At 34.8% G+C, this 27598-nt stretch overlaps 1 protein-coding gene across 2 annotated transcripts; it reads left to right on the forward strand.

Moving 5' to 3' along the window:
* LOC106066478 (rhophilin-1-like) lies at nucleotides 1-27598 on the forward strand. Of its 2 annotated transcripts, XM_056035455.1 has the most exons (17): nucleotides 1-119; nucleotides 1658-1727; nucleotides 10729-10844; nucleotides 11462-11593; nucleotides 12867-12942; nucleotides 16797-16874; nucleotides 16971-17098; nucleotides 17186-17294; nucleotides 17601-17750; nucleotides 19131-19226; nucleotides 20418-20574; nucleotides 21677-21796; nucleotides 22623-22743; nucleotides 22963-23113; nucleotides 23240-23389; nucleotides 23477-23671; nucleotides 23784-27598. In XM_056035455.1, the coding sequence occupies exons 2-17, from the start codon at nucleotides 1662-1664 to the stop codon at nucleotides 23988-23990; spliced, it is 2052 nt and encodes a 683-aa protein (XP_055891430.1). In that variant the 5' UTR covers nucleotides 1-119; nucleotides 1658-1661; the 3' UTR covers nucleotides 23991-27598. The 2 variants fall into 2 exon arrangements, with proteins under 2 accessions (XP_055891430.1, XP_055891431.1); XM_056035456.1 differs by lacking the exon at nucleotides 1-119 and having other exon boundaries at nucleotides 1365-1727; nucleotides 23787-27598.

Below are 27598 nucleotides of genomic sequence, written 5' to 3' on the forward strand. Positions count from 1 at the left end.
TAAATTGTTGGTGAAGTCGGGTGAGACAAGATGGAGTGGAGTTTGGCGGGGCATGTGACCATTGACTACTGGGGTGGTAATAGCATGCATCGAGTTGCCCTATGTTCTAGATTCTAGAGGTAAGCTCGCTTTGTAGGCCTATTGCGTTACTGTTAGGCTGAGTTGCCGTATCGGGCGTCACTAGTTCAGTCCCTTATTTTCATAATATTTAATTCACTATCTTCTCTCATTAATAATTTGGTACATACTGCTTGTTGCCTTTATTAAGGTAATATGTATAGGCCTATGCATCATTCAATTGTTTCAGCACTTAGCTTCACAGTTTTATTTACGTCAATGAAACTAACACATAAATTTATAAGGCGGCATTCTCGGATTGTTAGATTAGGAAATTAGGAATCTGTAAGATTAGCTAGCTACAGAGTTAATCACAGTGTTAGAAAGATGAGATAAAAAATGTGCTTGCTAGCATTGAGCGAAGAAATGAGTCTTAAAAGAAGAATGCTGTTGAAGCTGTCAATCTTTCTAATGAAAGTTGCAGGGCGAGTGAAAGTAGGCCTAACAGAGAAAGCAGATTTCGAAACGTTTTCTATTTACGGCGTTAAGCTGATAAGTCCACCGACATTTCTCCACTCAAAATCATTATAGGCCTATTTATTCGCGGTACAAAAAAACAGTTTTAAAAGTTAGAAGCTATAGATCTAGAGGAGCATGCATCAAATGCATGGGGCCATCTATCTCCTTCTTGGGAAAAATTAGTGGGAGTGACAATTGAATTATATATATATATATATTACCCTTTTGTAGCCCCCTTTAAAGATCACATGCTAATTCCTCGGAAACAGGACAATTTTCATCAATGCCTCTTAGAAGTAGGCTAATGATCTGGCGTAGTACTTTTGTCCACAAAGATGTAGCGCAAATTAAAGTTAATAATCTTTGAGTCTAAATGTGATGCACATTTTTATTTTTACGCCTAGCTTTCCCAAATCAATCAAGATGCTGTTGTTGTTTTTTTTTCGAAATAACCTGACAGTCACAATTAAGATCATTTTTCTTATGTGGACATAAAACTTCGCAAATTAAAATCATGCATTGTTGAACAAATTCTCCATCCGAAATAGTTGTAGGCATAGACATATAGATATATATATATAATATTAATTATTATTAATTATATTAATATATATATATAATATAAATAAAATGTAGGCCTTTTACTTTAATCTTCGGACTCGAAGACTAGCCTTATTATTATTACATTGTGAGTGAATTTTGTTATTATTATAGTAAGACTAAGACGGGTGGCGGCCCGGATTAAACGTTTCCGAAGTCCGGAGTTGGCTCGCAATTCGTGGTTTGCCCATTATTGGTCTAGTGTCTAGACTAGACTATAGACTCTTGGTCTAGACAGTAAACTACTTTATACTTAGATTTGGTTGTATATTTAGTGATTCATTGAATAATAAATCTGCGATGCACAGCATATTTCTATAAAAATCTTGGGAATTTAAAGAGACTTTTCTTGGGATATCCATAAAGTATTGTAAAAATATAATTCGAATAACAACATACACTACGGACTGAAAGAAGTCAGTCATGTCGCTTATTGTTGTTCCCTTTAATTTTCACTTTCAAATATTTTCTAAATCTAAAGGAAAATGAGTGTTTCGGATACTAAAATATTGGAGTTGGATCTAAAAGCTGTGGATAAAGTATTCAGGAAAGTAAGTAGACTAGATAATGATTTGTAGATTATTATAGAGTAGTCTTAAGTCTAGACTAGAGTCTGTCTAGTGACGGTAGTCTAGTCTTAGTCTTAGTCGACTTAGTAACTTATTACTTAGTGTCTAGACTCTCAGTTTGAGTTGAGTTAGTGACTTAATAGAGACCTAGACTTAGTCTAACTCTAACTTACTTAGTCGTCTTAGTTTTAAAGTCTAGTACTTATTAGAGTCACTTAGGCTTAGGACTTAGTGAGTTACTCTCAGTTAATCTACTAGTCTAGTAACTAGTAGTAAACTAGATCTAGATATAGAATAGAATTTGTCAGAAATACTAAGTCAAATACTATTACTTACTATTTAATTTTTAATCTAGTATTATAATTACTAGATCTAATAGTATTTAAACTATTTCTGAATGATTACTAGATCTATCATCATCTAGATCAACTATGATCTAGTGTAGTAGATAATAATCTAGTTATTCAGATTTAAATATTCTAGTAGTAGTAAGTAGTACTTGTAGTACTACAACTACTATTAGTCTGGTACTAGTAGTAGTTTTAGTAGTAGATCAGATCTATTAATCTATTAAATTAGTTAATTAATAAATCTTTATCTATATAATAATACTATAAGTGTAAGAGTCAATTGTCTCAATCACTCAATTACTCAATCCTAGTCAATCTATTAAATTCTGTATAAAATTTTCAGTTTAGTAAAGTCTATTGTATAATTATAATTGTTACATTTTATTGATAAAGTTAAACTGTTAGTAGACTCTAGATTTATATTTCTGTGGCATTTTACGTCTCGCGAGACGATCTTTTCCCTTTGCAACTTCTTGTGTGACTAAAGAGGCCAATCCTTGATACACAGCTGCGATCACAGGTTGGGCATATAAAATCACCAGGCGCCATTGCATTTTCACCCTTCTTTCTGCTTCTGTTGTGTATGACATCTGCAATCTGTGACCCTTCCTTTATGCTCTCTCTCCATGTGGATCTGTCCAGTGCCACCTCTTCCCAGTTGCCAGTGTCGATTTTGAAAAGCTTCATGTCGCGTTTGCATACATCCGTATAACGTAAAAGTGGGCGACCAGCGGCTCTCCTGCCTTCAATTAGATCGCCATACAGGATGTCCTGTGGAAGTCGACCTACTGGCATCCTACGAACGTGGCCAAGCCAGCCAAGGCGTCTGCTGCTGGTAACAGAGCGGATGTCCTGGCATCCTGCTCTATGTAGCACTTCCTCATTTGTTATCTTATCTTGCCACCTTATTTTAAAGATCCGCCTTAGGCATCGGAGGTGGAAGACATTCAGCTTTTTTTCCTGCCATGAGTAGGTTGACCATGTTTCACTTCCGTACAGCAAGGTGCTCAACACACAGGTCCGGTAGACTAGGGCTTTAGTCATGCTAGTCAGCAATATGTTGTCCCAGACTCTTTTCTGCAACCGTGACATGGTGGCCATTGCCTTGGCTATCCTGTTGTTTATGTCTTTATCCAGTAGAGTGTTGTTGGATATGATGGAGCCAAGGTAACAAAAGTGATCAACAATTTCTAGTGGTTGGCCATTAATGCTTACTTGAGGTGCAGTGTTTGTGTTTTGGACAAGTATCTTAGTCTTGCTTTGACTGATGTTTAAGCCGAACTTCTGGCAAGCAGCAGATAGTTTGTCAACCATGGACTGTAGCTGAATATCAGAATCAGCCACAATAGCTGCATCATCGGCATACAGGAGTTCCCTGACGAGTAGCTTCCTAACCTTGGTTTTTGCCCGCAGCCTTGATACATTAAATAGTTTTCCAGAGGATCTTGTATGGAGAAACACACCTTCGTTTATGTCGCTGTACGCATAATGCAGTAGACAGGAGAAGAATATGCCAAACAGAGTAGGTGCGAGCACACATCCCTGCTTGACACCACTGCAAACCTCAAAAGGTGCTGATTGGGCTCCATTGAATTTGACAGTACATTTAGTTTCCTCGTGAAAACACTCAATTAACTTCAGTAGTTTGGGAGGGCAACCTATTTTCCTCAGGAGTTTGAAAAGGCCACTTCTGCTGACCATGTCAAAAGCTTTAGTCAGATCGACAAAAACAATGTAAAGGGGTCTGTCTCTCTCTCTAAATTTCTCCTGCAGTAGTCGTAGAGAAGATATCATGTCTATAGTGGACCTACCACTCCTGAATCCACACTGAGACTCTGGGTAGACTCTAGAAGCTATCACTTGCAGCCTGGATAGTGCCACTCTAGCAAAGATTTTGCCCACTATACTGAGGAGAGAGATACCCCTATAGTTGTTGCAATTATATTTAGTTTACTAATAATATACTAATACTAATATACACATGATTAGATTTATAATTAAGATCTAGATCTATCTACTGAATCTACTCTAGATCTGGATTCTATAATCTAGTATCATCTAGATCTAGATCATCATCATAGTGGATGATAATAATAATAATAATTTTTATTAATTTATTTTACACTTGTCCATTACAAAAAACAATACATGATTAGAGCAAACATTTGTACAATAGTAAACAGTAGCACACAAAATCAGTGATCGTGCATTGCAAATGGAACGATGGGTAGAGCACTAGATACAGAACTTAACCAGGTCACAAATGCCATCTTGCCAACTGCCTTGTCTAACTTCCCATCACTTTCAGTTTTGAACTAATTAGGTAAAACACCCTCAGTAAAGGAACTGAGTGCAGCCATTGACATGCTTGCACATGGAAAAGCACCCGAAGGAGATGGTACATACGTTCAGAAGCCATTCAGGCTGGAAAGCAGGAGGCCCTAATGAAGCCACTCCATGAACTGCTAAGCTTGTGCTGTGAGCAATGGTCCCCCTAGAATTGAAGGATTCAAACATAGTTAACGATTTACAATAATAAATAAGACAGCTCCGATTGTAATAGTTATAGAAGCATTTCCTTTCTTAGCATAGTTGGAAACTCTTATGCTAGAGTAATACTGAAGTGGCTGCAGATCTTGGCAGAATGAGTTTACCCAGAATCTCAGTGTGGCTTTAGGGCTGGTAGATCCACAACAAATTATATGATTTTCTGCCTACGGCAGCTACAGGAGAGGAGCAGAGAACAAAAGCAGTCCCTCTTTATTTATAGCTTTTATTGACTTGACCAAGGCGTTTGTCAGCAGAACCAGTCTGTTTGCTGTATTAGAAAGATTGGCTATCCAAACAAGCTACTGAAACTAGTATCAGATCAGCTTTTCACTAAAATATGCAGGGAACTGTACAGTTTGACAGTTCCACCTTTAGGCCATTCTCCATCAAGAGCTGAGTAAAACAAGGATCTATTTTGGCTCCAACACTATTCAGCATCTTCTTTTCAGTTGTACGCATCAGCGCTTTTAAATCACTGGAAGATGGGAGTATATTTCCACAGTAGCTCCTGGCATATCTTAAAGCCGAAATGAAGAGATGGCGTATTTGCCAATGTTGCGTCACTCATTCAAAAGAAAGATTACAAAGGCTTGTGATTGCTCTGGCTCATGTCAAGAGTTTAGCCTTACAATTTAAGCCTCTCCAAAAGATAAGATAAGACAGATAAGATAAGATAAGACTGCTTTATTGATCCTTACGGAAATTTGTTGTGATTACAAGGACTCGTTTCTCATATAAAGACAACACAACAGAAAAATACACATAAATACAACAGACAACATAAAGAGTTCATTCAGCGACTACACACAGGTATCTTGGTGCATTTCATGTTCCCTGATCAATGAGTGGCGGTGATAGAGTCTGACTGAGTGAGGTACGAACGAGTTTTTGTATCGCTCTGTTCTTGTTTTGATTGACAGCAGTCACCCACTTCGCGACGACCTGGCGTAGTTCTGATGGAGCGGGTGGCCGTTGTCTTCCAAGATTTTTTCGATTTTTCTTAGGCACGTTTGTTCAAAAAGTTCCTTTAAATGTGGTAATGTTGTGAGTGTAATTTTTGATGCTTTTTTAATGATGTTTTCTAGACGTTGCAACAGTTTAGATGAGGCGTTGCCTTGCCAACAACTTATTCCGTATGTTAGCAGATTTTGTACAGTCGCGCCGTAAAATGTCTCAAGGATCTTCTTGTTTAATTTAAAACTGTTGAGTTTGTATAGAAAAAAGAGTCGCTGGGCTGTTTTCTTTGTCAGAGTTCCAAGGTGGTCTTCCCATGAAAGCTTGTTGTTGATGATAACGCCTAGATATTTATATGCCTTTACTTGTTCTACAGATGTAGTGTTTATTTGCAGTTCACGTATAGTTTGTTTTTTCTTTCTAAAATCTATTATAAGTTCTTTAGTTTTTGTTACATTCAGTTCTAGAAAGTTGTCGGTGCACCAATTTGTAAACTCTTCTATCGAGCTTCGCTACTGAGTTTCGTCTCCTGAAATAAGACCGACTATGGCAGTATCATCAGCGAATTTAATGAGTTTAACTGAGTCATAGATGCTTCTTATGTCATTAGTGTAAAGAGTGTATAGTACAGGAGAAAGTACACAACCTTGTGGAGCACCCATACATAGTACTCGAGTTGGCGATTTGGTGTTGTTGACTTTAACATACTAGGGCCGTTGGGTTAAAAAGTTTAGAACCCATGCTTGCAAGTAAGGGCTTACATTTAAGTTACTCAGTTTGTTTATCATTAGATGTGGCTGTATGGTATTGAAAGCCGAGGAGAAATCTACGAAGAGGACTCGTGCATATGTTTTGGGTATATCGAGATGCTTATAAAGCTGGTCCAAAAGCAATAGAATGGCATCCTCAGTTCCTCTAGCTGCTTTGTATGCAAATTGGTGAGGGTCTAGGCTGTTATTGACTTTTGCTACAAGGTGTTTAAGGATATAAAAATAAAAAACAAAATCCTGGCACAAGATGTTGGAGAAATACCAGCGATACACATTGGAAATCACACACTTATGGTTGTGCAGGAATTCACCTACTTGGGAACAACATTAGTCAGCAACCTAGATTAAGACAGCGAGCTGACAAAAAGAATAGGAAAGGCTACTGCAGCAATGGCAAAACTATTTATATACGTTCATATCCCTGTTTCTCTTTAACATTACATGCAAAATTTACAACAGTAAGTTACATATTGTTCAACGTTTTAATTGCAAAAGGAACTAGTCTAGAGTCCAACTAGATCTAGATCTAATACAATATCATCTTAATCTTGATTTTATCTACTTTATATATATATATATATTATAATTAAAAGCTTATAGTTAAGATAGAAATATCTATAAAGGTTGATTAATGTATATCTAGCATTTATAATGTAGATTGATCTACTACTAGATCTAGACTATAGATCTAATTATAAATTAGTTGCCTAATTATAGATTTAGTCCATATATATACAAAATTAAAGAGATTTTTATCTGGCATACTGTATTTGCAGCATATTCTTTATAAAATAAATACAAATAAGAACATAAAACTAAAATGTTATTTAACATTGGTTAGGCCAATAATAGAATATGCACTCTCTGTTTGGGACCCCTCAACTCAAGAAAACATAAAGAAACTGGAACAGACACAAAATAGAGAAGTGAGATTCATAACAAACGAATATTCACATTTGAGTATCACCCTTAGTAAAATCACTAAATTTAGAAAACCTTCTGCAGATCTCTAATTAGCAAATGTTTTACATGAGGTTGTGTAAAACGAGTGACCATGTTTGTAACAATATTTGGGACAAATGCCATGGACATAGATATATATGAATGTCTTAAAATAAACAATAGAAAGATTGAAAATATGTATAAATGTGAAGATTTGGCAAACATAATTATGTGTGTATATAGTCCTATACGGACTGTTTACACATATCTTATTCATTTGGTAAACCAGTAACACAGACTAAAAACGCAAAATACCTAGGTGTTATAATAAATGAAAAACTGTCATGAAATCCACATATTGATGAAACTATAAAAAAAAAATCAAACAAAGCATTAGGGTTTATTGAAAGAAATTTCTATAAATCAAATAAGAACATAAAACTAAAATGTTATTTACCTTGGTTAGGCCAATAATAGAATATGCATCCTCCGTTTGGGACCCCTCAACTCAAGAAAACATTAAGAAACTGGAACAGACACAAAATAGAGCAGTGAGATTCATAACAAACGAATATTCACATTTGACTAGAGTAACACCTTTAGTAAAATCAGTAAATTTAGAAAGCCTTCAGGACAGAAGACTCAAAAGTAAAGTAGCAATTATACATAAAACACTGAACCATAATCTTCAAATACAAAAACAAAATTTAATAAAATACTCTGAAAGACACAAAGATAAAGGCACATTCCTCGTCCCATATGCTAGGACAAATTTGTACAAATACTCCTTCCCTAGTGCTATTAGAGCATGGAATGGGTTGCCTGAGCTAGCCAGGAAAACCAGTGACTTGGCAGAATTTAAGTCATTGGTTAATATGCATGACTAAATGCATGACGCGTAGGACGTAATCATCTTTTTTTTTTATTTATAGAAATTTCTTTTAATAAACCCTAATGCTTTCTTTGATTTTTTTTATAGTTTCATCAATATGGGGATTCCATGACACTTTTTCATTTATTATAACACCTAGGTATTTTGCGTTTTTAGTCTGTGTTACTGTTATACCATGAATAAGATAAGTGGAATTAATTTGTCTTAGTTTTTTTGTTACTCTTAATAACTGACATTTTTCTAGGTGGAAAGACATGCTCCAATTTGATTTCCATTTCTGTAATTCATCTAATTCACTTTGTAAAATTTCTGTATCTTGTGTTGTTTTTATTGTTCTATATATTATGCAATCGTCTGCAAATAATCTTACTTTTGTTCCTGAAGTAATGCAATTTGGTAAATCATTTATAAATGTAAATTAAAAATAGTGTGGACCCAAGACCATCCCTTGAGGTACACCTGAGTTTACTGTTATTGGTGTTGATTTAGAGCCATTTATTGTCACAGTTTGTTCTCTCCCTATCAGAAAATCTTTAATCTACTGATGCATGGACCATCAATGCCAAAATATTTAAATTTTTTAAACAAACCATGGTGGTGAACTTTGTCAAAAGCCTTGGAAAAATCTAGTAAGATAGCATCTATTTGCTCACTATCATCTAAACCTTTTGAAAAATAAAGAGAGATGTAATAAAATATTTAGGGACTTACATTGTAAAAGTTTTATTAAAAAATATTTCTTTTCATAAATTAAAATTGATTATAAATTAAAATTAGCATGTTTCATTTATCCAAAAAACATTTTTTTTTAAATTCATTTTGGCTTAAGCTTGCTGAACATTTTCAAAAAAAAAAATTTTGGGGTGTAACATCTTGTATTGAAACTCTCCACTGTCTAGTGTACTACAGAGATGTCATCTTGTTGATTTCTGGTATGTATGTAGGCTCTGTTCTACCAAAACAAAAACTTGAAAGAATGTCACTTTACCTGCACATTAAAAACTACTTTGGTCCACTTCTACATGCCCTAGATTGGGAAAAGGGAGGGGACTGTAGCTCAAAAATGTTGATGGATAACTCATAAATTTTTGTGTTTGGATGGCTTATAGATCATTAATGATTGTAAATCCTTCATTTTAATAGCTGGATGATCCATACAAAAATTTGTAATGATTGAATAAAACATATTATAAATAATAATGATTTGGTTACGTACACTATAATAGTTCTCATAAAACATTATAACTTGTAATGTAAAACACATTCAATGGTTAATAACTTGTACACATTTTGATAAGTGGATAAATGTTACATTTTGATAAGAAGATAACTGCTACATTTTGATAAAATGAAAGCTGTTACATTTTGATAAAAGGAAAGCTGTTACATTTTGATAAAAGGAAAGCTGTTACATTTTGATAAGAAGATAACTGCTACATTTTGATAAAATGAAAGCTGTTACATTTTGATAAAAGGAAAGCTGTTACATTTTGATAAAAGGAAAGCTGTTACATTTTGATAAGAAGATAACTGCTACATTTTGATAAAATGAAAGCTGTTACATTTTGATAAAAGGAAAGCTGTTACATTTTGATAAAAGGAAAAATGTTACATTTTGATAAGAAGATAACTGCTACATTTTGATAAAATGAAAGCTGTTACATTTTGATAAAAGGAAAGCTGTTACATTTTGATAAAAGGAAAGCTGTTACATTTTGATAAGAAGATAACTGTTACATTTTGATAAGTGGATAGCTTTTACATTTTGATAAGTGGATAGCTTTTACCTTTTTATTAAAGGAAAGCTGCTACATTTTGAAGGCTTCAAAAAGGATTTTTTTTTCCGTCTAAACTGTTCACCTTGTACTTTTTACTCCCTGTCATTCACGTTGAGCACACACACCAATCCTAATTGTAATTTATTAAACTAGAGATGAATTTTGCCCTGTGAAACTCTGTACATTGTTGGTAGCTCTAGATAGCTAGACACTTGGACCCAACTGTCCATTGTTGGTAGCTCTAGATGGCTAGACACTTGGACCCAACTTAGGAGTTGTTTTTTTTTTTCCTTTTTTATATCCAGGCTTAATTTTACTTATGTCTCTTTGTTAACAGTATTAAGGTACAGAGCTAGACTTTAATGAAATAGGTTTTATCAGCATCTGTTTGCTTATTATGTGGCCATGGCCAGCACATTTAACAGATTTCAGTTACTTGTTAGAGCAGGATAAAATCTGTCTCAGCAAGGTCCTCAATACCTAGTAAAATTCTTAGTTTTCAATTTGTGACACACACTTTTGCAAAGCTAATTTAAAAAATGAGAGTAATTTGCAAATTGAATGTTATCTATTAATAATAATTGCAATGTCTTCGATTCCAAAAAATTAAGGATGAGTGCAGTGTTTCACATGACTAAGCAAACTCAGTTGCAACCCTCAACCAATAAGACTTATTAATATCAGCATATTCTTCCCTTATTCTCAACTATAATAAAACTAGTAATGTGTTAATGTTGTTCCATCCAGGGCTCAGATCCATTGACTCAGACTGTGAGAGGGAAGCTACAAAATCAAAGGCAGAAGCTCAATGAGAAAATCAATAAAGAATTGAGAATGAGGACAGGGGCGGAGAATCTGCACAAGTAAGTTTCAACCAGTTTATTTTGATAAAGCTTACGTCAACTCACTGTCTGTCTGGTAAAACTTTTGTACTCATTATTTCTCTCACACCCAATGTTGGAAATTGAGATTTTGCGCAATTATTTCTTTTACCTGCCAAAACATTTCTAATTGCACAGATTTATTGTTGTTAGTCTAGATCTATTATAGATTCTATTACATGACAGATCCAAACTAATTAATAAATTACATTTGACATGAGCTTTATTTAAAAAAAAAAGATTTTCATATTTTTCTTATTGTTTGGGGGGGGGGGGATAGTAACATTTAATTCATGCTTCTATTTTTCTATAAATTTGTTGTCCTCAATGTCTACTTACATGAATGCCTTTATATATATTTTTCTTAATTTCTGCTTAAATTCAGGTTAAACTAAAATTTAAAAACTTATGACTTTGTACAATTTAAATGACTAATTAACATAGGTACTAGAAACATACCATTTGATGACATTAAAGATTTATACCACTTTATTTAAATATTTATGTAAATTTAGATAGAGTTAAAAAAAAATTTACTAGCAAACTCATTCTTAAATGACATTTACAACAGTCTCCATGTTTTTATTGCCATCTCTCAGAGCTGCTGAAAATAACAAAAAACTTCGAGACAGGGTTGCATTAGAGTTATCTTATTTTAACTCCAATATTCAACTCTTGAAGGAACAATTGTCAGACATGAACAGCTGTGTGGAGATCTACCAACATGAAAAGTAACAATTTTTATTTATGACTGACATAAATTAACTACTACTTCAATAATGCCGTAGTACCATAGTAGACCCGCCTTAAGTTGCTGAAAATATATTGAATACCACGAGATCTAGAACTAGTTAACACAATAGCAGGATAGAGTTTTGCATTGTGTTCTTGTTCCTTGACCCACATAAAACATTCTTTCTCAAGGAGTGCTAGATATCGCAAAGATATCACAAGGGGGTGGATCACCAGAGATTTAGTGTCACTGAGATGGGGGAGGGCCTATTGTCACTAGACATTCCTGTCTGCTTGAATGTACAGCACACATATTGAATATCTACTTGTGACAGCCACAGACATTACATTCACCTGACACACATACACATTGAAGACAAATGCTGGCTTACACTTGGTGCTCAAAGCTTTAGTGGGAATAAGATTTATTATCTTCTTTTGCTCACTCATTGTAGGAGTGTCTCTAGTCTGTCCACTTTTGATTGAGTCAACTCCTAACTTCAAATAATCCCATATATTTTTTGTTTGTTTCAAAATTTGCCGTCCATTTAACTTTAAAGGATTAGATTCTTTTTTGTTCATTTTTTTTATGTTCAGAAATGTTACATTTACAGCAGGAAGCTATTAAAAGTTTAAGTTTTTAATACCTTTTTCTATTATTAAAAAAAAAAATTTCTGTTATCTTTTCGAAACTGTTTTCCAAAACAAAATCTTAATAGTATGAGTGCAGCAATATTTTCTTAAAAATGTGTTTCCTTGTTCTTAACTCACATCTTGATGTTAAAAATCAGGAGTCCTAACTTTTATATTCATCTTCTTTTTTAAGTAACATCTGTATCATATAAGATAAGATTTAAATATATCAGTCACAACTGGTTTAAAAAAAATTTTAAGTAGAAATAAAGTCATTAGAAAGGAACAGATGAAATTCGACTGATGACCCAAGGTTTATATTAATGCTAAGCTCTTGTTTGAAGTAAGACCATTCCCTATACTATACATATGTCTTAGTTCCCCTGTCAAAGTCCAAAATCAATGGAGATGAGAGGAACTACTTTTATTATTTATAGGTGATCAATAGGTCTAAAGTTGTTCTTAACTGTTCGACAAGATTTAAATAAACAGGCCTATGTGATGCATGGCTCGTAAAGATTCTTAATTAACACATGAGCTTTGACAGAAAGCTCTTTAATATATCTAGACACAAACTAAGTTATTGATAGGTTTGGTAAGCTCATTACCAGAGATTAAGAACTGTTTGTTTTTTTCCAGTTCTAGAAGTCACACACCCATGATCCCTCTTGGTTTGAAGGAGACAACTCCTATTGATTTCTCTCGACCTTTTAAAGTAAGTTTATAAACCTATGTGCCCAAGGGTTCTCAACATGCAGAAAGTATTAGGCATTTACTGGAAAACCAAAAGCACAAATTATTGTCATCTATTATCTTTATTTACTTGTTATTATTGTATAGTAGTCTGAACTTATTTGCTGCTTTTGATAGACAATTTTTATTGGGAGCACAATGACTTTGTCATGTGTTTTCCTAGATATTGACTATCAAAGACAGTGGGCACATTTGAGTGAATCCTTTGTGTTGATAACCCTTGCTATGATGAATTGTGGAAATTACTGTAACTTTGATTAACTAAGCTATTCACACATATCATTGCTTAATATGCGATTAATCATAGTATTTTTATTGATAAGCTGATTTTTTGTCTTTCTATTAGTTGACTTTAATTATTTAGTACTTAGTAAAGAAATGCTTCTTAGCATTAAAAAAAAATATTTTTTTTCCTTCTTAATCATTAATTCAATCCACTCTTTTTTTTCTTTCTTCTTCATCAGCTGATTTGTTAAGCATAACCTTCACCTTGTCTTTTACCAGCTATGTGACATCCCTACTGCAGTGCTTTCTTATCAATCTCCACTTATTTTCTCTTAGTTTTGTCTTACCTCCCTTAGCTCTCATTCAAGCATTCTATCCTTTCCCTTCCTTTGAGTTAGTCCACACCACCTTTCCCCCTCTCTCAGGCAGTACAATAATTAGCTCATTCAAAGCACATCCATGCCAATGCGATGGTAAAAAAAAAGTTTATTTATTACCAGAGATTTGGGAAAGCATTATTATTACATTATTTGTTTAGTTCCTGCAAGTATTTCCAGATTTAACACAATCTAATATATCTATCTTAATGATTGATTTTTAATAAGTAGGTATACTTCATATAGTTTCATGTCAAACTGAATTGACACTAGACCAGTCTTAAATATGGGTGTAAAAACAAACATTCTTTTTATGTTTATTATTAAAAAAAAAAAAGAATTAATTTGTTGATAGGCATTAGAATCTCTTCAGTCGTGACAAATTGGCCTATTTTTATAATAATAACAGAGATAACTACATCCCACAATGGAAATGTGTATTCCCAGACCTGGAAATGTGTATTTTGTGGTGCATATTTTAAAATGTTACATTTATTCAAGGAAGACAAATCCATAAAATTAAAGCATGTACCCAGGCATGCTACCCTGCCTCATAGTGGCGCCCGGGTGGAAACGATCGTAAGAGGAAACGATTAGGCTAAAGGGTAGCAAAACAAGACTCCCGTGGGGGTGCCTAAGAGGGTGCGAGAGCATCCTCATTGCACTGTGCGGAGTTGTAAAAAAGCTCCCACAACCTTGTCACAATCCAGGCGCTGTTCCTCAAGGGGCCGATACATAAATGGCGTGTCCCGCACAGTTAGCCTGGTATAGAAAAGGAAAGTGGCGGGGGTCTTAGTGTATGCAGTCTCTTGCCGCGAGTCTGACCCACCAAATCTCTGGTAACTGTTCTCATTCAGGCTGGTGAGAGGGAGCTCTTGTTCACTTTTGCTGGCCTAGAGTTCCAAGAGCCGAGGGCTCAACTCTACCTGACAGTTTGAAGAAGAAGAAGAAGAAAGCATGTAACTTTTGTGGCATGCAGCTAATCCTCAACTTGTTAAAATTAATAGAAAATATCAATAAGGTGATCAGAAACACTGACATATAGTACATCAGCTCCATCCGCAAACTACTTTTTTTTTACTTACTTACACAACATTAGCAACTCCTTATGTGTGTACACTTGCTCCAAGGAATGCCATTCTTTCGAAACACTACTGTTAACAGATTGCAGATATTTTCATATGTAGCCATATTGCAGATATTTTCATATGTAGCCATATTGCAGATATTTTCATATGTAGCCATATTGCAGATATTTTCATATGTATCCATGAGAGCCTCAGGCATCAGCGAAAGTAAGTGGGAAAACATAGCCAAAGACCGGAGTGCATGGAGACAGACTGTGCGTGCTGGGACAACCCTTGCTGAGAACAAAAGAATTGAAGCGGCTTTAATCAAGAGGGATAAAAAGAAAGCTGCCCTGTCTGCTAGCCCTAAATCAGAGGCATACACATGTACGAATTGTGGCAAAGTCTGCCGTTCTAGAATTGGCTTGATTAGCCACACCAGATTCTGCCCCGTCTCAAGATTAAGCCAAAACCAGTGACTCATTTGAGCGCATCCATTGCCTTTCGAGACAAAAGGAGCCATATATATATATATATATATCCATACAAACCAAAAGGCTCAATAGTTCTGAATTGACATGTGATGTATCAGGATTCACAGTCCTTATTACAAGAGAGAACAGTTTTTCCATGTTTTTATTGATCCATAAGTAGAAGTATAGAATGGACGTTATTTGCAATCATTGAATCAGAGACTTTCATACGTAGTGGAACCTAGCTCAGTGTGCATTAGTTTGATTCCCAGTGGCAGGGTGTCAACACTGCTTAAAGGGAGATTTAGTTCAGCCACCATATCTGCCAATAAAACCTCTGCTCTTGTCACAGTTTTCCAGGGCATGGTCTTTCATACCTAGTGGAACCTAGCTCAGTGTGCATTAGTTTGATTCCCAGTGTCAGGGTGTCAGCACTGCTAAGAGGGAGATTTAGTTCAGCCACCATATCTGCCAATAAAACCTCGGCTCTTGTCACAGTTTTCCAGGGCATGGTCTTTCATACCTAGTGGAACCTAGCTCAGTGTGCATTAGTTTGATTCCCAGTGTCAGGGTGTCAGCACTGCTAAGAGGGAGATTTAGTTCAGCCACCATATCTGCCAATAAAACCTCGGCTCTTGTCACAGTTTTCCAGGGCATGGTCTTTCATACCTAGTGGAACCTAGCTCAGTGTGCATTAGTTTGATTCCCAGTGTCAGGGTGTCAGCACTGCTAAGAGGGAGATTTAGTTCAGCCACCATATCTGCCAATAAAACCTCGGCTCTTGTCACAGTTTTCCAGGGCATGGTCTTTCATACCTAGTGGAACCTAGCTCAGTGTGCATTAGTTTGATTCCCAGTGTCAGGGTGTCAGCACTGCTAAGAGGGAGATTTAGTTCAGCCACCATATCTGCCAATAAAACCTCGGCTCTTGTCACAGTTTTCCAGGGCATGGTCTTTCATACCTAGTGGAACCTAGCTCAGTGTGCATTAGTTTGATTCCCAGTGTCAGGGTGTCAGCACTGCTAAGAGGGAGATTTAGTTCAGCCACCATATCTGCCAATAAAACCTCGGCTCTTGTCACAGTTTTCCAGGGCATGGTGCTAAGAGCCACATCTGAGAGATCTTGGAGATGGGATGTGATCAGGGAGGCCTTTCAGACTTTTGCAATCCATAGGCTTTCTATGGCTGATGGTTAATGAGGGTGTCATGTGGCCAGCACAATGACCTACTGCCTGTACTTTTCCCCACTAATGTCAGGTACCCATTAGAGTTGGGTGGACACTTCAGTGTCTAAAGAATCCAGAAGTTCAAAATCACAGAGATTCAAACCAGAGGCCCCTTGCTTCAGAAGCCAAGTGCTTTACCAATCGACCCTCACAATACATGACCCCCACACAATCCACGTGCCCCGAAGATGAATAACACATATTTAAGATAAAATTTTAGTTAAAAATATATTGAAAATATTTGTATTGTGCGACTTCATTTAACCTAAAAAAAAAATAACAAAGAGGTTTTGGATGAAACCCCAAATAAACCTCACTGGCACTAAAATTGCATTCCCAGCATCGACACACACTGTCTTAAGGCCTTAGTGTCATATATATGATTGGTAGTTTGTTTTATCTTAAAATTCTGCTATAATAAATTATCAATGACTAATATTTGGTTACAGGATGTGATCCTTGAACACTATAGTGACGATGGGGATAAGTACAATGAAGAAATCCAAGAGCTGAATCAACTGAGAGAGGTGAATCTCTTATCCTTTTATAAGCAGACACTACGAATTAGATGATTGACTAAATGTTCTTGGTTATGTCTATGTAAATGCTTGCATTTGTTGCAGGCTGTAAGAACCCCTGAAAGAAGCCATGCTGGAGTGGACTTGTTGATGGAGTATTTCAATCAGCTGAGTTATGTGGATAAAAGATTCTTTTCTGGCAAAACACATCTACCAATTTTTTTTTGTCACTGGTACGTACCAAGTTTTATCTATTTGTCCGTTATACCATTTCAACTATGAGTTGGAACTTAAAAATGATATTTAATTTGTTGTTGCAGGTATGATTGCTTAACTGGTGTTCCAGACACACAGAAATCTATTGGCTTTGAGAAAGGAAGTATCTTATACAACATAGGAGCATTGTTTACTCAGATAGCTTGTAAACAAGTAAGTACTTTACTAGTGATGTATATCTTTTATAAGTATTGTGTTTTATGTCTGCATTTTTTTAGGTTGTTTTTTTTTCATCTAAATATGTTCTGTGGTCTTCTTATATAGCTCTTCTGCTGATGTTCCATATACTTTAATATGTATTCTTTAGGTATTCCATATTTAAGTATATTTTTATAGGTGTTGCATATCTAAGTATTTCATACTAAGAATTTCTTTTGTAGATGTTTTGTATTCTGTATGGTACAAATATATCAAAGTCATTGCCATTGTTTGATTGCTGTACTATTTGTCTACATATAGGACAGAACAACGAAAGAAGGTTTGGTGCAAGCCATAGTCAACTTTGAGAAGGCTGCTGGGGCATTTAAATATTTGGAAAACAGATTTAGTGCAGCCCCAAGTCAAGATATGCAATCTGAGACCTTGATCATGTTGGAGATGCTCATGCTGGTAAGAGACATTTAAATTGGGAACTCTCTTGAGAATGAAACTTTTATAGTGTTCATTGCAGAAATTTGGCCATGTGACTACTTCCCCTTTTAACTGTTTGTTTACACAGATCTCATTAAGTGATCAAGTGCCCATTTGGTATAGATTTCTTTGTTTGCGACCCAATCCTTCTCTGCGACTCCTAAAATAGTAAAATCTGTCTTAGCCACTTCTGCTGAGCCAAATTTAGAATTCTCTTGATTTTTGCAAATGACTTCCATATCATGCAAGCATATGTTGCCATTGGGATGACAATTGTATTAAAAGATGAATTTTTTTCTAAGACCAATAGCTTGGCTTGTACAATGAGTCCAAAACCTTTAGAAAGGCCTCTGCCTTTCATATTCAGCATGTTACATCATGATTGACATTCCCATGGCTTGTAAGGATGCTTCCTAGGTATGCAAGCTTGTCTAGCTGTCCAAGTTCTGAGTTTGATTGGGGTACCCATTGCTTTATATCCTACTCAAATAATTTTTTATTTATCCAAGTTTATACAACACCTATTTCGAGTACCTCTCTATCTAGGCTCTCCATTGTCTGAAATACATTTACTTGTAGATCTGAACAGAACAATGAACCAAACATCTTGCAATGACTCCAAGTCTTTTTTTTACAACTTTTTAGTTATGTCTGCTTACAAGTATGAACAAAAAATGGGGGAAGGGAAACCATCTGTTGAGCACCCGAGATGGTATAGTAGTAACAAAACTCCTGCACAGCTTCCAGTGGAGATTGGTAATTGTGGAATATGGAATCCTAGTAACAAAACTCATGCACATCCTCCAGTGGAGATTAGTAATTGTGGAATATAGAATCCTAATAACAAAACTCATGCACAGCTTCCAGTGGAGATTGGTAATTGTGGAATATAGAATCCTAATAACAAAACTCATGCACAGCTTCCAGTGGAGATTGGTAATTGTGGAATATAGAATCCTAATAACAAAACTCATGCACAGCTTCCAGTGGAGATTGGTAATTGTGGAATATGAAGTCCTAGTAACAAAACTCCTGCACAGCCTCCAGTGGAAAAGTTATTAGTGAGAATGGATGGTAGTTGGGGCATCAAATCAACAACTAACAAATACAATGATTGAACTAATTTAGTTATGACAATCCAAGTAGTGCTATTCATTATGATTTTGTTGTGATTAAGATGACTAATTTGACATTGTTGTTTCGAAGTAATAGAAAGCTTTAAATTTATGTTCATGGACAGATCTGGATTAATATGATCACTGATCTGTACAGCTGCTATAGATAGTCCCCTCATTCTTGCAGAGGAAACAACAAAGCAGCTGAGTGTTTATTTAATTTTCTTCCATCTCATGTCTGCAGGCACAGGCTCAGGAGTGTGTACTGGAAGGCAGGTTGATTGGTGGCTCTAAAGATGGGGTATTTAGTTGTACACAGATTGCCCAGGAGGCAGCCCAGGTAAATACTCATAAACTAATGAAGAAGATCAGAGTTTAACAGAAGAAAATGCACTAAGTGGTATTCTATTTAGATTAATTTGGTAGAAAAAATAATCAGAAGCTTTATAAAAGAGTAATCATCTTCTTTTTTGAAGTAACGTCTGTATCATATAAGATAAGAAAAGAGTTACTGGTTGAGTTTTAAGCTTTTGGTTTGTGAATCTATATGTTAACGAGTTAGAATTCTAATGAAGACTAGGATTTTGATTCTTAGGATTCTTAGGAGGTCCCTGAGTCCCTCTCCCCCCTTACCTTCCAAGCTGGAATAGGTACCCAACATTAGTTTGGAAAAGTTATAGTAACGATTGACAGCTTTTCGAAATAAGAGTAAAATTTAATATCCTTTTTGCTCATTCATATTTCAAATTATGTAACTTTAAGTTTTTAAGAGCTCCAAATTTATATTTCTGATTATATAATATTGTGTAAATTAGCTTATCTAATGGTGTTTGAATGTTCTGAAACAGTGATAAGTTAAAGTAAATAAGTCATTGAAAATATGGAATAGTAGTTGCTCTTAAAATCATTGAGGTTTCTCAATGATGCATATAAATTTGTAAAAGTCTGTTGAAACCTAAAATTATTAAAAGTCGCAATATATGAAACATCACAAAAAAAAAATAATTAAAAAAATATACCCCCCTTTTCAGACCTTGTGATTTATAGGGCAGATGATGTAAAGGTCATCTGTTTTTGTGACCCACTGTTAACAAGTTTTTTATGTGGCCAGCACAGTGAGCAATCACCTTTACTTTTTCCCGAATAATGTCAGCTACCCATTGTGTGGACTCAGAGGCGCCCTACCTAATGATACTATAAATAAGAATTTAAGTCTTCATCAGGATTCAAACTTAAGACCCCCTTCCTGTTCAGAAGTGCTTCACCACTCAAGCTACCCCTCACCTCCCTAGATTTGAAAGTACACCTGTAAATGGCAACAGAAATTTTTACTTTAAAGTTTCTCTACCAGTTATAGATCTTGTTTATGCAAGAAAAATAACAAAAAAACTATAATAATTATTTAATTCTTTGTTTTTTTTTCTTTTAGAAGTTACATATATATGTTTTTTTTTCTTTTAGAAGTTACATATATATATATAGTGTAGAATAGCTGAATAGTGTGCTATCTTTTCTTTTTTTAACTCTCCAGGTCAGCCTTAAGTACAGTGAAACCCACAAAAAAATGTGTACAGAGAAACTGAAGAATTACCTCCCATTTTCTTGGTTGTCTATGGCTGAAACCAAGTATCATTTCTACAAAGGATTAGCTCATTATTATGTGTCCTTGGCTTTATTGGAACAGAAAGGTTTGTCTTTGTATGTCTATGTCTAATGTCCCCATGAATGACTATTGATTCTATGAGTGTTGGACAGTTGATTTGGTAAAGCTCTTTGTTTCCAAGCATAGGTGCTCATTTTTGAGTAGTCATCATCATCATCATCAAACTCCATTAGGGTGAGGGCTTGAGAGGCTCAAATCCTCTCTTGCAAAAGCCCTGGACAGAAACCCTGCTGTCTTGCGTAGTGCATAAATGTCACCATACAGGTCGAGAATTTTGGGTTTCCCAGACCTGTCGAGACAGAGATCAGCAAGTCTTGGGCAGTCAAACAGAATATGAGGCACGGTTTCCTCTTCTTCCCCGCAGCGGGGGCACCGTGAATCAAAATTTGGCCATAGCCGCGAGAAATATGAGCCAACAGGACAGTGGCCTGTCCTGCACTGGTTTGAGTAGTGAATGTTAGGATTTCTATTTCAATGTATCCACCCAGATCTTACAGTGTTTGCTAAACATTGTTTTGGAAAATATACATTGTCATTGTGCTGCCTACACTACACACTATCAACCATAGGCATTGCTAAATAAACTTTCTGTGCCTATCCCATGGAATTCAATGCCTTGAAAAATAATTTTGATTACTTACATTTGTACTCAAATCATGAAATAGAAATTAAAAAATAATAAAGTAATGGTCATCTGTTTCTATGGCCAACGGTTAAAAAGATTGTCATGTGGCCAGCACAGTGTCCAACTGCCTTTACCCAGCTAATGTCAGCCACCCATTAGAGTTAGGTGGACCTTAGGGCAGCCTAACAAATCTTTTACACTGAGATTCAAACCTGAGACACCCTGGTTCAGAAGCTTAACCACTCAGTCACAATTCCCACCAATTTTCAACTTAATCAAAAACTTAAGTTACTATTATTTCCACCTCATCATGAAATAATAGGAACTTAAGTTTTTTATTAAGTTGAAATTGACATGTAGTTAGAGGTACTAAATGTAGGCAATTGGTAGGACTAAAGTCTTGTATGATCTAAACATTTCTTTTATAATACTATGTATCTTTCTATTATTTAACATAACGAATGAAATGTTTTCTAAATCTGTTAATGAAATATTTGAACAGACAGCACTGATTTGTATAAACTCAAGTTGATGTTTGAAGCCATCCATCAAGGAGTGTCTCCCAGAGATGAAAACAATGGCTTGAAGCTGCCAAGCACAGAAGAAGATAGAAAGAATTTAGGCATGTATTCAAACTTTTTGCTATGATAACTTGACTATGCTAACTATTGACAGACATAGTGTGTATAAATTTACTTTTCTTTTGTGCGTTTATTGGAGTTATTATATTGAAGTTTTTTGGGGAAAAAAAAAACAATGTCAGGGACACTAAATTGAACTTCACAGTTGCCAACTAAACAAAAAAGGATTGAGCTAGAATTGTAACACTATCTCAACGCTCCAGTTGATCTTCATATCAAATCTCCTTTTTACTATCCTGTCAAATGAAAGGAAAGTCAAATGCTTACTCTTTATAGAAATTATTTTATGCTATAAACTAAAGAGGGTAGAAAATTAGATTCTTCAGTGCTAAACAATGCACACAAGTTTTTATATATTTAAAAAAAAAAACATAGCTTCTCAACAGGATACGCCAAAAAGCTTCTCAACAGGATACGCCAAAAAGCTTCTCAACAGGATACACCAAACAGCTTCTCAACAGGATACACCAAAAAGCTTCTCAACAGGATACACCAAAAAGCTTCTCAACAGGATGCACCAAAAAAGCTTCTCAACAGGATACGCCAAAAAGCTTCTCAACAGGATACACCAAAAAGATTCTCAACAGGATACACCAAAAAGCTATTTTTAGTTTTTCTGCCATGTGTGAAAATCTCCAATATAAGCCATGCTAATGTAGCATTGTGATCTTCTGTCTCTTTCTCACTCTGACAATGTGGAAGCCGCTTAATGACCTACAAAAGGCATGGATTTAATTATTTTTTTATTTTTTTTTGCTTAACAACATTAGATCTACTTATTTTTACTTTTTTGTCTATTATTTCTAGGTCGAGCTCATTTGAGGGAAGCTATCATCAATCATGAAGAGGCAATTAGAATTCATGACCTATGCAAACAGCTGAGAACTGTAGATACTTTTCGGGATATTTTGCATAAAACACATGAAAGGTAACGGCAGAATTAGCCCCCCCCCCCTGCTCCCTTCTATTTTGCTTTGTAACAGAATCAAGTGTTGGTTGGAAACTGTATATACAAAAAAATATACAATGATTGAAAACAGTAATTAACAAAAGTAAAACAATAATTTGGACACAATCTAAATATTGTTTTAGTTTTCAGACCCAACAATTAACTTGAATTTTTTTTTTTTTTCAATTTTTTTTTAAGAGCTGTCAACAAGTTTACAGCCCTTGAAGATGAAGATGACTTTTCAGAGATGATTGAAGTTCCTGAATTATTAGGCATGTCAGAGCATAAAACCGTGTCTGTCATGCCAGATTTTTCCAAAAACAAAGTTTCAGATATCTTTAAAAAATTGGTATGTTCTTATTCAACCTTTTTTCTTTTTTTATATATTACATTTTTTTTTTGTCTAAGTGCATTTCTGAAAAATCTCTTTTTTTATTTAGGCGCTTATTAACCTCATAAAATTGTTTTCATTTAGGGTCACATTTCTATATTTAATGCATCCAACGAGTGGTCAGCCCCTAGAACCATAACATTAGACAGACAGCCCAGTGAAGGGTTTGGTTTTAGTGTTCGTGGAGACTCTCCAGTCACTGTCGCTGACATTGAAGAAGGCTCGGTGGCTGCGGTAAATAATAAACATTATATTCACTTTTTTTTTCTACTCACATTTCTTAATTATGTTTCTAAAAGAGGATTATCTTTCTTTTGACAGAAATCTGGCATGAAAGTGAAGGATTATATTGTTGGCATCGGCTCGGTGGACACTAAGTGGTCCAAACACGATGATGTGGTCAGGCTAGTCAGACAGGCGAATCTGTCATTAACTATGACATTAATCACTCCAGTCTCTAGATCTGAGACACATAGACCTTTCTCTACTATTAGTCTACCAACCACACCTCAAAAGGTACCATAATGCTTTACTGTTGATAAAAAGCAGAAATGTAAATGATAAATATTAATATTTTCAAAATATGTTGGAACGTTTTAATATTCATTGATGAATTTTTTTACATTAGCAGGCTCACCAAACTTCCCAGAGTTCCTCAACAGAGCGTGAGAAAAAAAACACAAACAGGATGAGTGCACCTTGGATGTTTGTACGCAGAAACTCCAGCAAAGATAAAATGTCAGAAAGACCTGTATCAGTAGCCCTTCCACTCACTAATGGTAGTGCTAAAACCAATGGCACACTCAAAATGCGTGGCGCAGATGTTGAATTGTGATTTCATTCATGGAAAAATCAATGAATTGTAGGAATTCACATCTTTACTTTGCTCAATGCATGAAGGAAAGACCAGTGGGATAACTTGTCATTAAGTTCTCTTACAGCGTGCTGTGTTTGGAAAGCAATGTTTAAAGCTATATACTTATTTTTTGAGACTTTCATATCTGATTTCAAATGTTATTGGGTTCGCTTCACTTTTATTAAATAAAGGTCATGATTAGAATTAGTTTGGGAACCACTGGTCTATATTGTTAATGAACTTCCTTGTCATTGTTGTCTCCTACCATTCCACACACTACTTCTACTGCCTTGAAGTCTCACTTGTTAGTTATTCAAATCAATGTTTTCATTTTCTTTTGCAGAAACATTCTCAACCTTGATTCTTTCTAGTTGTTAGTATAACTTCTACACAAGTTCCTTGATTCTTTCTAGTTGTTAGTATGACTTCTACACAAGATTCTTAATTCTTTCTAGTTGTGAGTATGACTTCTACACAAGATCCTTGATTCTTTCTAGTTGTTAGTATAACTTCTACACAAGTTCCTTGATTCTTTCTAGTTGTTAGTATGACTTCTACACAGTGGCCTTAATTCTAGTTGATAATGTGACTTTTTGACTATATCTTGTTTCTATAATGTGACTTTTCCATTCATGGCTCCTTCTATATTGAGAGTTGTATGTACTCATTTATCTTCAGGGCAGGGATTAGATAAAGGTCGCCCATGTGTCATGATTCCTCTCTCACAAAAGGAATGCTATGCATTACATTTGGCACCAACTGTCATAGGTAATATATATATAATAGTCCCAATACTAAAGGGGTTATTAATTTTCCTCTTAAGCTTTAGTACTGCAAAGCAGCAAGAGGTTTGAATTCAATGTACCTCCACTTAGATGAAATGCTTTAGGAGGTTGATGAGCTAATCTGCTTGAAGCTCCTGGTTTGAGCGGCACCAGGTATCCACCTTCACATGTCTGTAGAAACAGTTTCCTTGTGTCTTGGGTAGGCCAGGGGCTGGATTTAGTTGTCAGAAGCTGTTTTGAGATGCATGCCTTTAAAATAATGTTTTAGCTAAAGGAGCTTATGTCTATGGGCAAGATTTAAAACTAACTTTTCACTGAGGTCCTCGTATTCTCTATGATTGGCTTCCCCCAAACACTTAAGAGCTTCACTATTGATTTCAGTTTTGTTGCGGTGCTTACTGTCGGTAGGCTAAGATCATGAAATACCGGGTATGTAAGTTTGGGGCCTTTTTTTTTTTAGAAAAACAAGAAGTTGAAATATCTTACTATTTTATTATTATTTGAATCTGTTTAAAATATCTTGCTATTTATTATTTGAATCTGTTTAAAATATCTTACAATTTTATTATTTGAATCTGTTTCAAATATCTTACTATTTTATTTGAATCTGTTTAATTTAAATCCAACAAAACTTATTTATACTTGTCTCTCCCCCCCCCCCCCCCCCCATTTTTGTCATTATTTTCAATAAACTTTTGTGTATATTACATTCAATTGTATCTACGGGAATGAAACTTTTGTGACAAGACTGCAGTTTAATTTTGGCTTGCTTTGTGAACATGACTTGAAGTGTATTTAAGACATTGATTTTTGAAAAGCCAATTTGTGAACATAACTTCACTTGGTGATTTCCTGGTCCTCTTTAGGACTTCATACTACTGTGGACTACATGTTAATTTATTGAACTTAATAGTTTCATTCATATTATTGCTACAAGATTATAGATATGTAGTAGTTGTTGTTAATTAATTAATGTCATTGAAAACTTTGAAGGCAATAGTACCTTAAAAAGAATTTGTTGAGCTATTTGATTTTTTTTTATTATAAATATAGGCTCACCAGTCATCATTATTGTACTTGTTTTCTTTTATGTTAAGGTATAATGATACTTATTGCAATACAAGATTACTGAATCATTTCAATCTGACCGACTTAGGCAATAACCTTTGACATTATTAACTACTTACATCATCATTTTATCATTTGTAAACATTATCTATGTCTGGCATGAAATGCTTACATCCCAGCTGCTTACACATCAACTTCTGACACAAAACAAATTGAAAATTAGTAACTGCTTACATCTTAAATGCTACACAATTTCTATCTTAAAATACTTACCTGTTGACACCCACATAGTGTTGTGTTCATCGTCAACTTACAATCTTTACATTCTCAACATTATTTTCTTCCCTCCCAACTGCTTACACAAACTTCTGAGATCCTACAATTCTTAACAACTTACTATGTTGACTGCATGACTATTAGACACTACCTCTGTGTTCTAAAACAATTCAAAGCAGCCATGGTCCATAGAAGTTGTTTCTCCAATCTTTGCATAACTTTCACTAATATAAGTCATGTTTTGACCTGTTACTGATAATTCCAATTGTACATGCCATTTATTGTCTATGCCTGATATTACTCCAATGTATGAATTGAGCTTAAAAAAATGCATTGACTGTTATTACCTAGTTGATGAAATCATGCATTGACTGTGACTGTTATTACCTAGTTGATCAAATCATGTATTGACTGTTACTGTTATTACCTAGTTGATCAAATCATGTATTGACTGTGACTGTTATTGCCCAACAGTTCAAGTCATGTATTGACTGACTGTTATTACCCAGTTGTTCAAATCATGTATTGACTGATATTACCCAGTAGTTTCAAATCATTTATTGACTTTGACTTTAGTATAGTATCCCAATATACAAATTCATTATTGACTGCGAATCCTATATCCTTATGTGCAAGTCATATATTGACCAAGTCAAATATCACAATAACTTTTGTATTGAATACTCATGCATGTTGACTATGTGATAATGTTATCTTCAGGCATATCTATATTTATAATTGATCCAATATATACTTTTTTATTTACGGTACCCTACAGGAAATGAACTAAGTTGTGATGAAGAGTACTTCAAGATCTGTTGTATTACAATGATCTAGTATTGTTGAGTACCTCAAGATCTGTTGTATTACAATGATCTTTTGTTTGTTGAGTAACTCAAGATCTGTTGTATTACAATGATCTAGTATTGTTGAGTAACTCAAGATCTGTTGTATTACAATGATCTAGTATTGTTGAGTAACTCAAGATCTGTTGTATTACAATGATCTAGTATTGTTGAGTAACTCAAGATCTGTTGTATTACAATGATCTAGTATTGTTGAGTAACTCAAGATCTGTTGTATTACAATGATCTAGTATTGTTGAGTAACTCAAGATCTGTTGTATTACAAAGATCTAGTATTTTGTAGGTTGTGTTCAACTAATTGTCATAATATATTAATATGTTTCTCCATAATAATCCTAAATCTTGTTTTTATTAATTGAACTAGACAATTACACTAGGTCTATTTTCTTGTTCTTAATTTGTGTGAAATCTTTTTAGTCTGTTTTCCCTGAACACTGACATTAAAATGTTATAGCATTTGTTTTGTATTTGATATATAGGTCAGTACTTCCCATGTACCCTTCAGCATTATAATGTAATTATCATATACATATATGTATAGTTTTGTTTTGATTGGCTCATGCCAATGAAATAAATTGTTGAGTAATCTTAA

Source organism: Biomphalaria glabrata, chromosome 7 (genome assembly GCF_947242115.1).
Source record: "Biomphalaria glabrata chromosome 7, xgBioGlab47.1, whole genome shotgun sequence".
Lineage (NCBI taxonomy): Eukaryota > Metazoa > Mollusca > Gastropoda > Planorbidae > Biomphalaria > Biomphalaria glabrata.

Excerpts from the sequence above, each read along its gene's own strand:
- LOC106066478 (XM_056035455.1), top strand. The coding sequence starts at position 1,662 with ATGAGTGTTTCGGATACTAAAATATTGGAGTTGGATCTAAAAGCTGTG. Across the intron at positions 12,943-16,796 it reads ATTTCTCTCGACCTTTTAAA|GATGTGATCCTTGAACACTA; the intron begins GTAAGTTTATAA and ends ATTTGGTTACAG. Across the intron at positions 21,797-22,622 it reads AGAAGATAGAAAGAATTTAG|GTCGAGCTCATTTGAGGGAA; the intron begins GCATGTATTCAA and ends TATTATTTCTAG.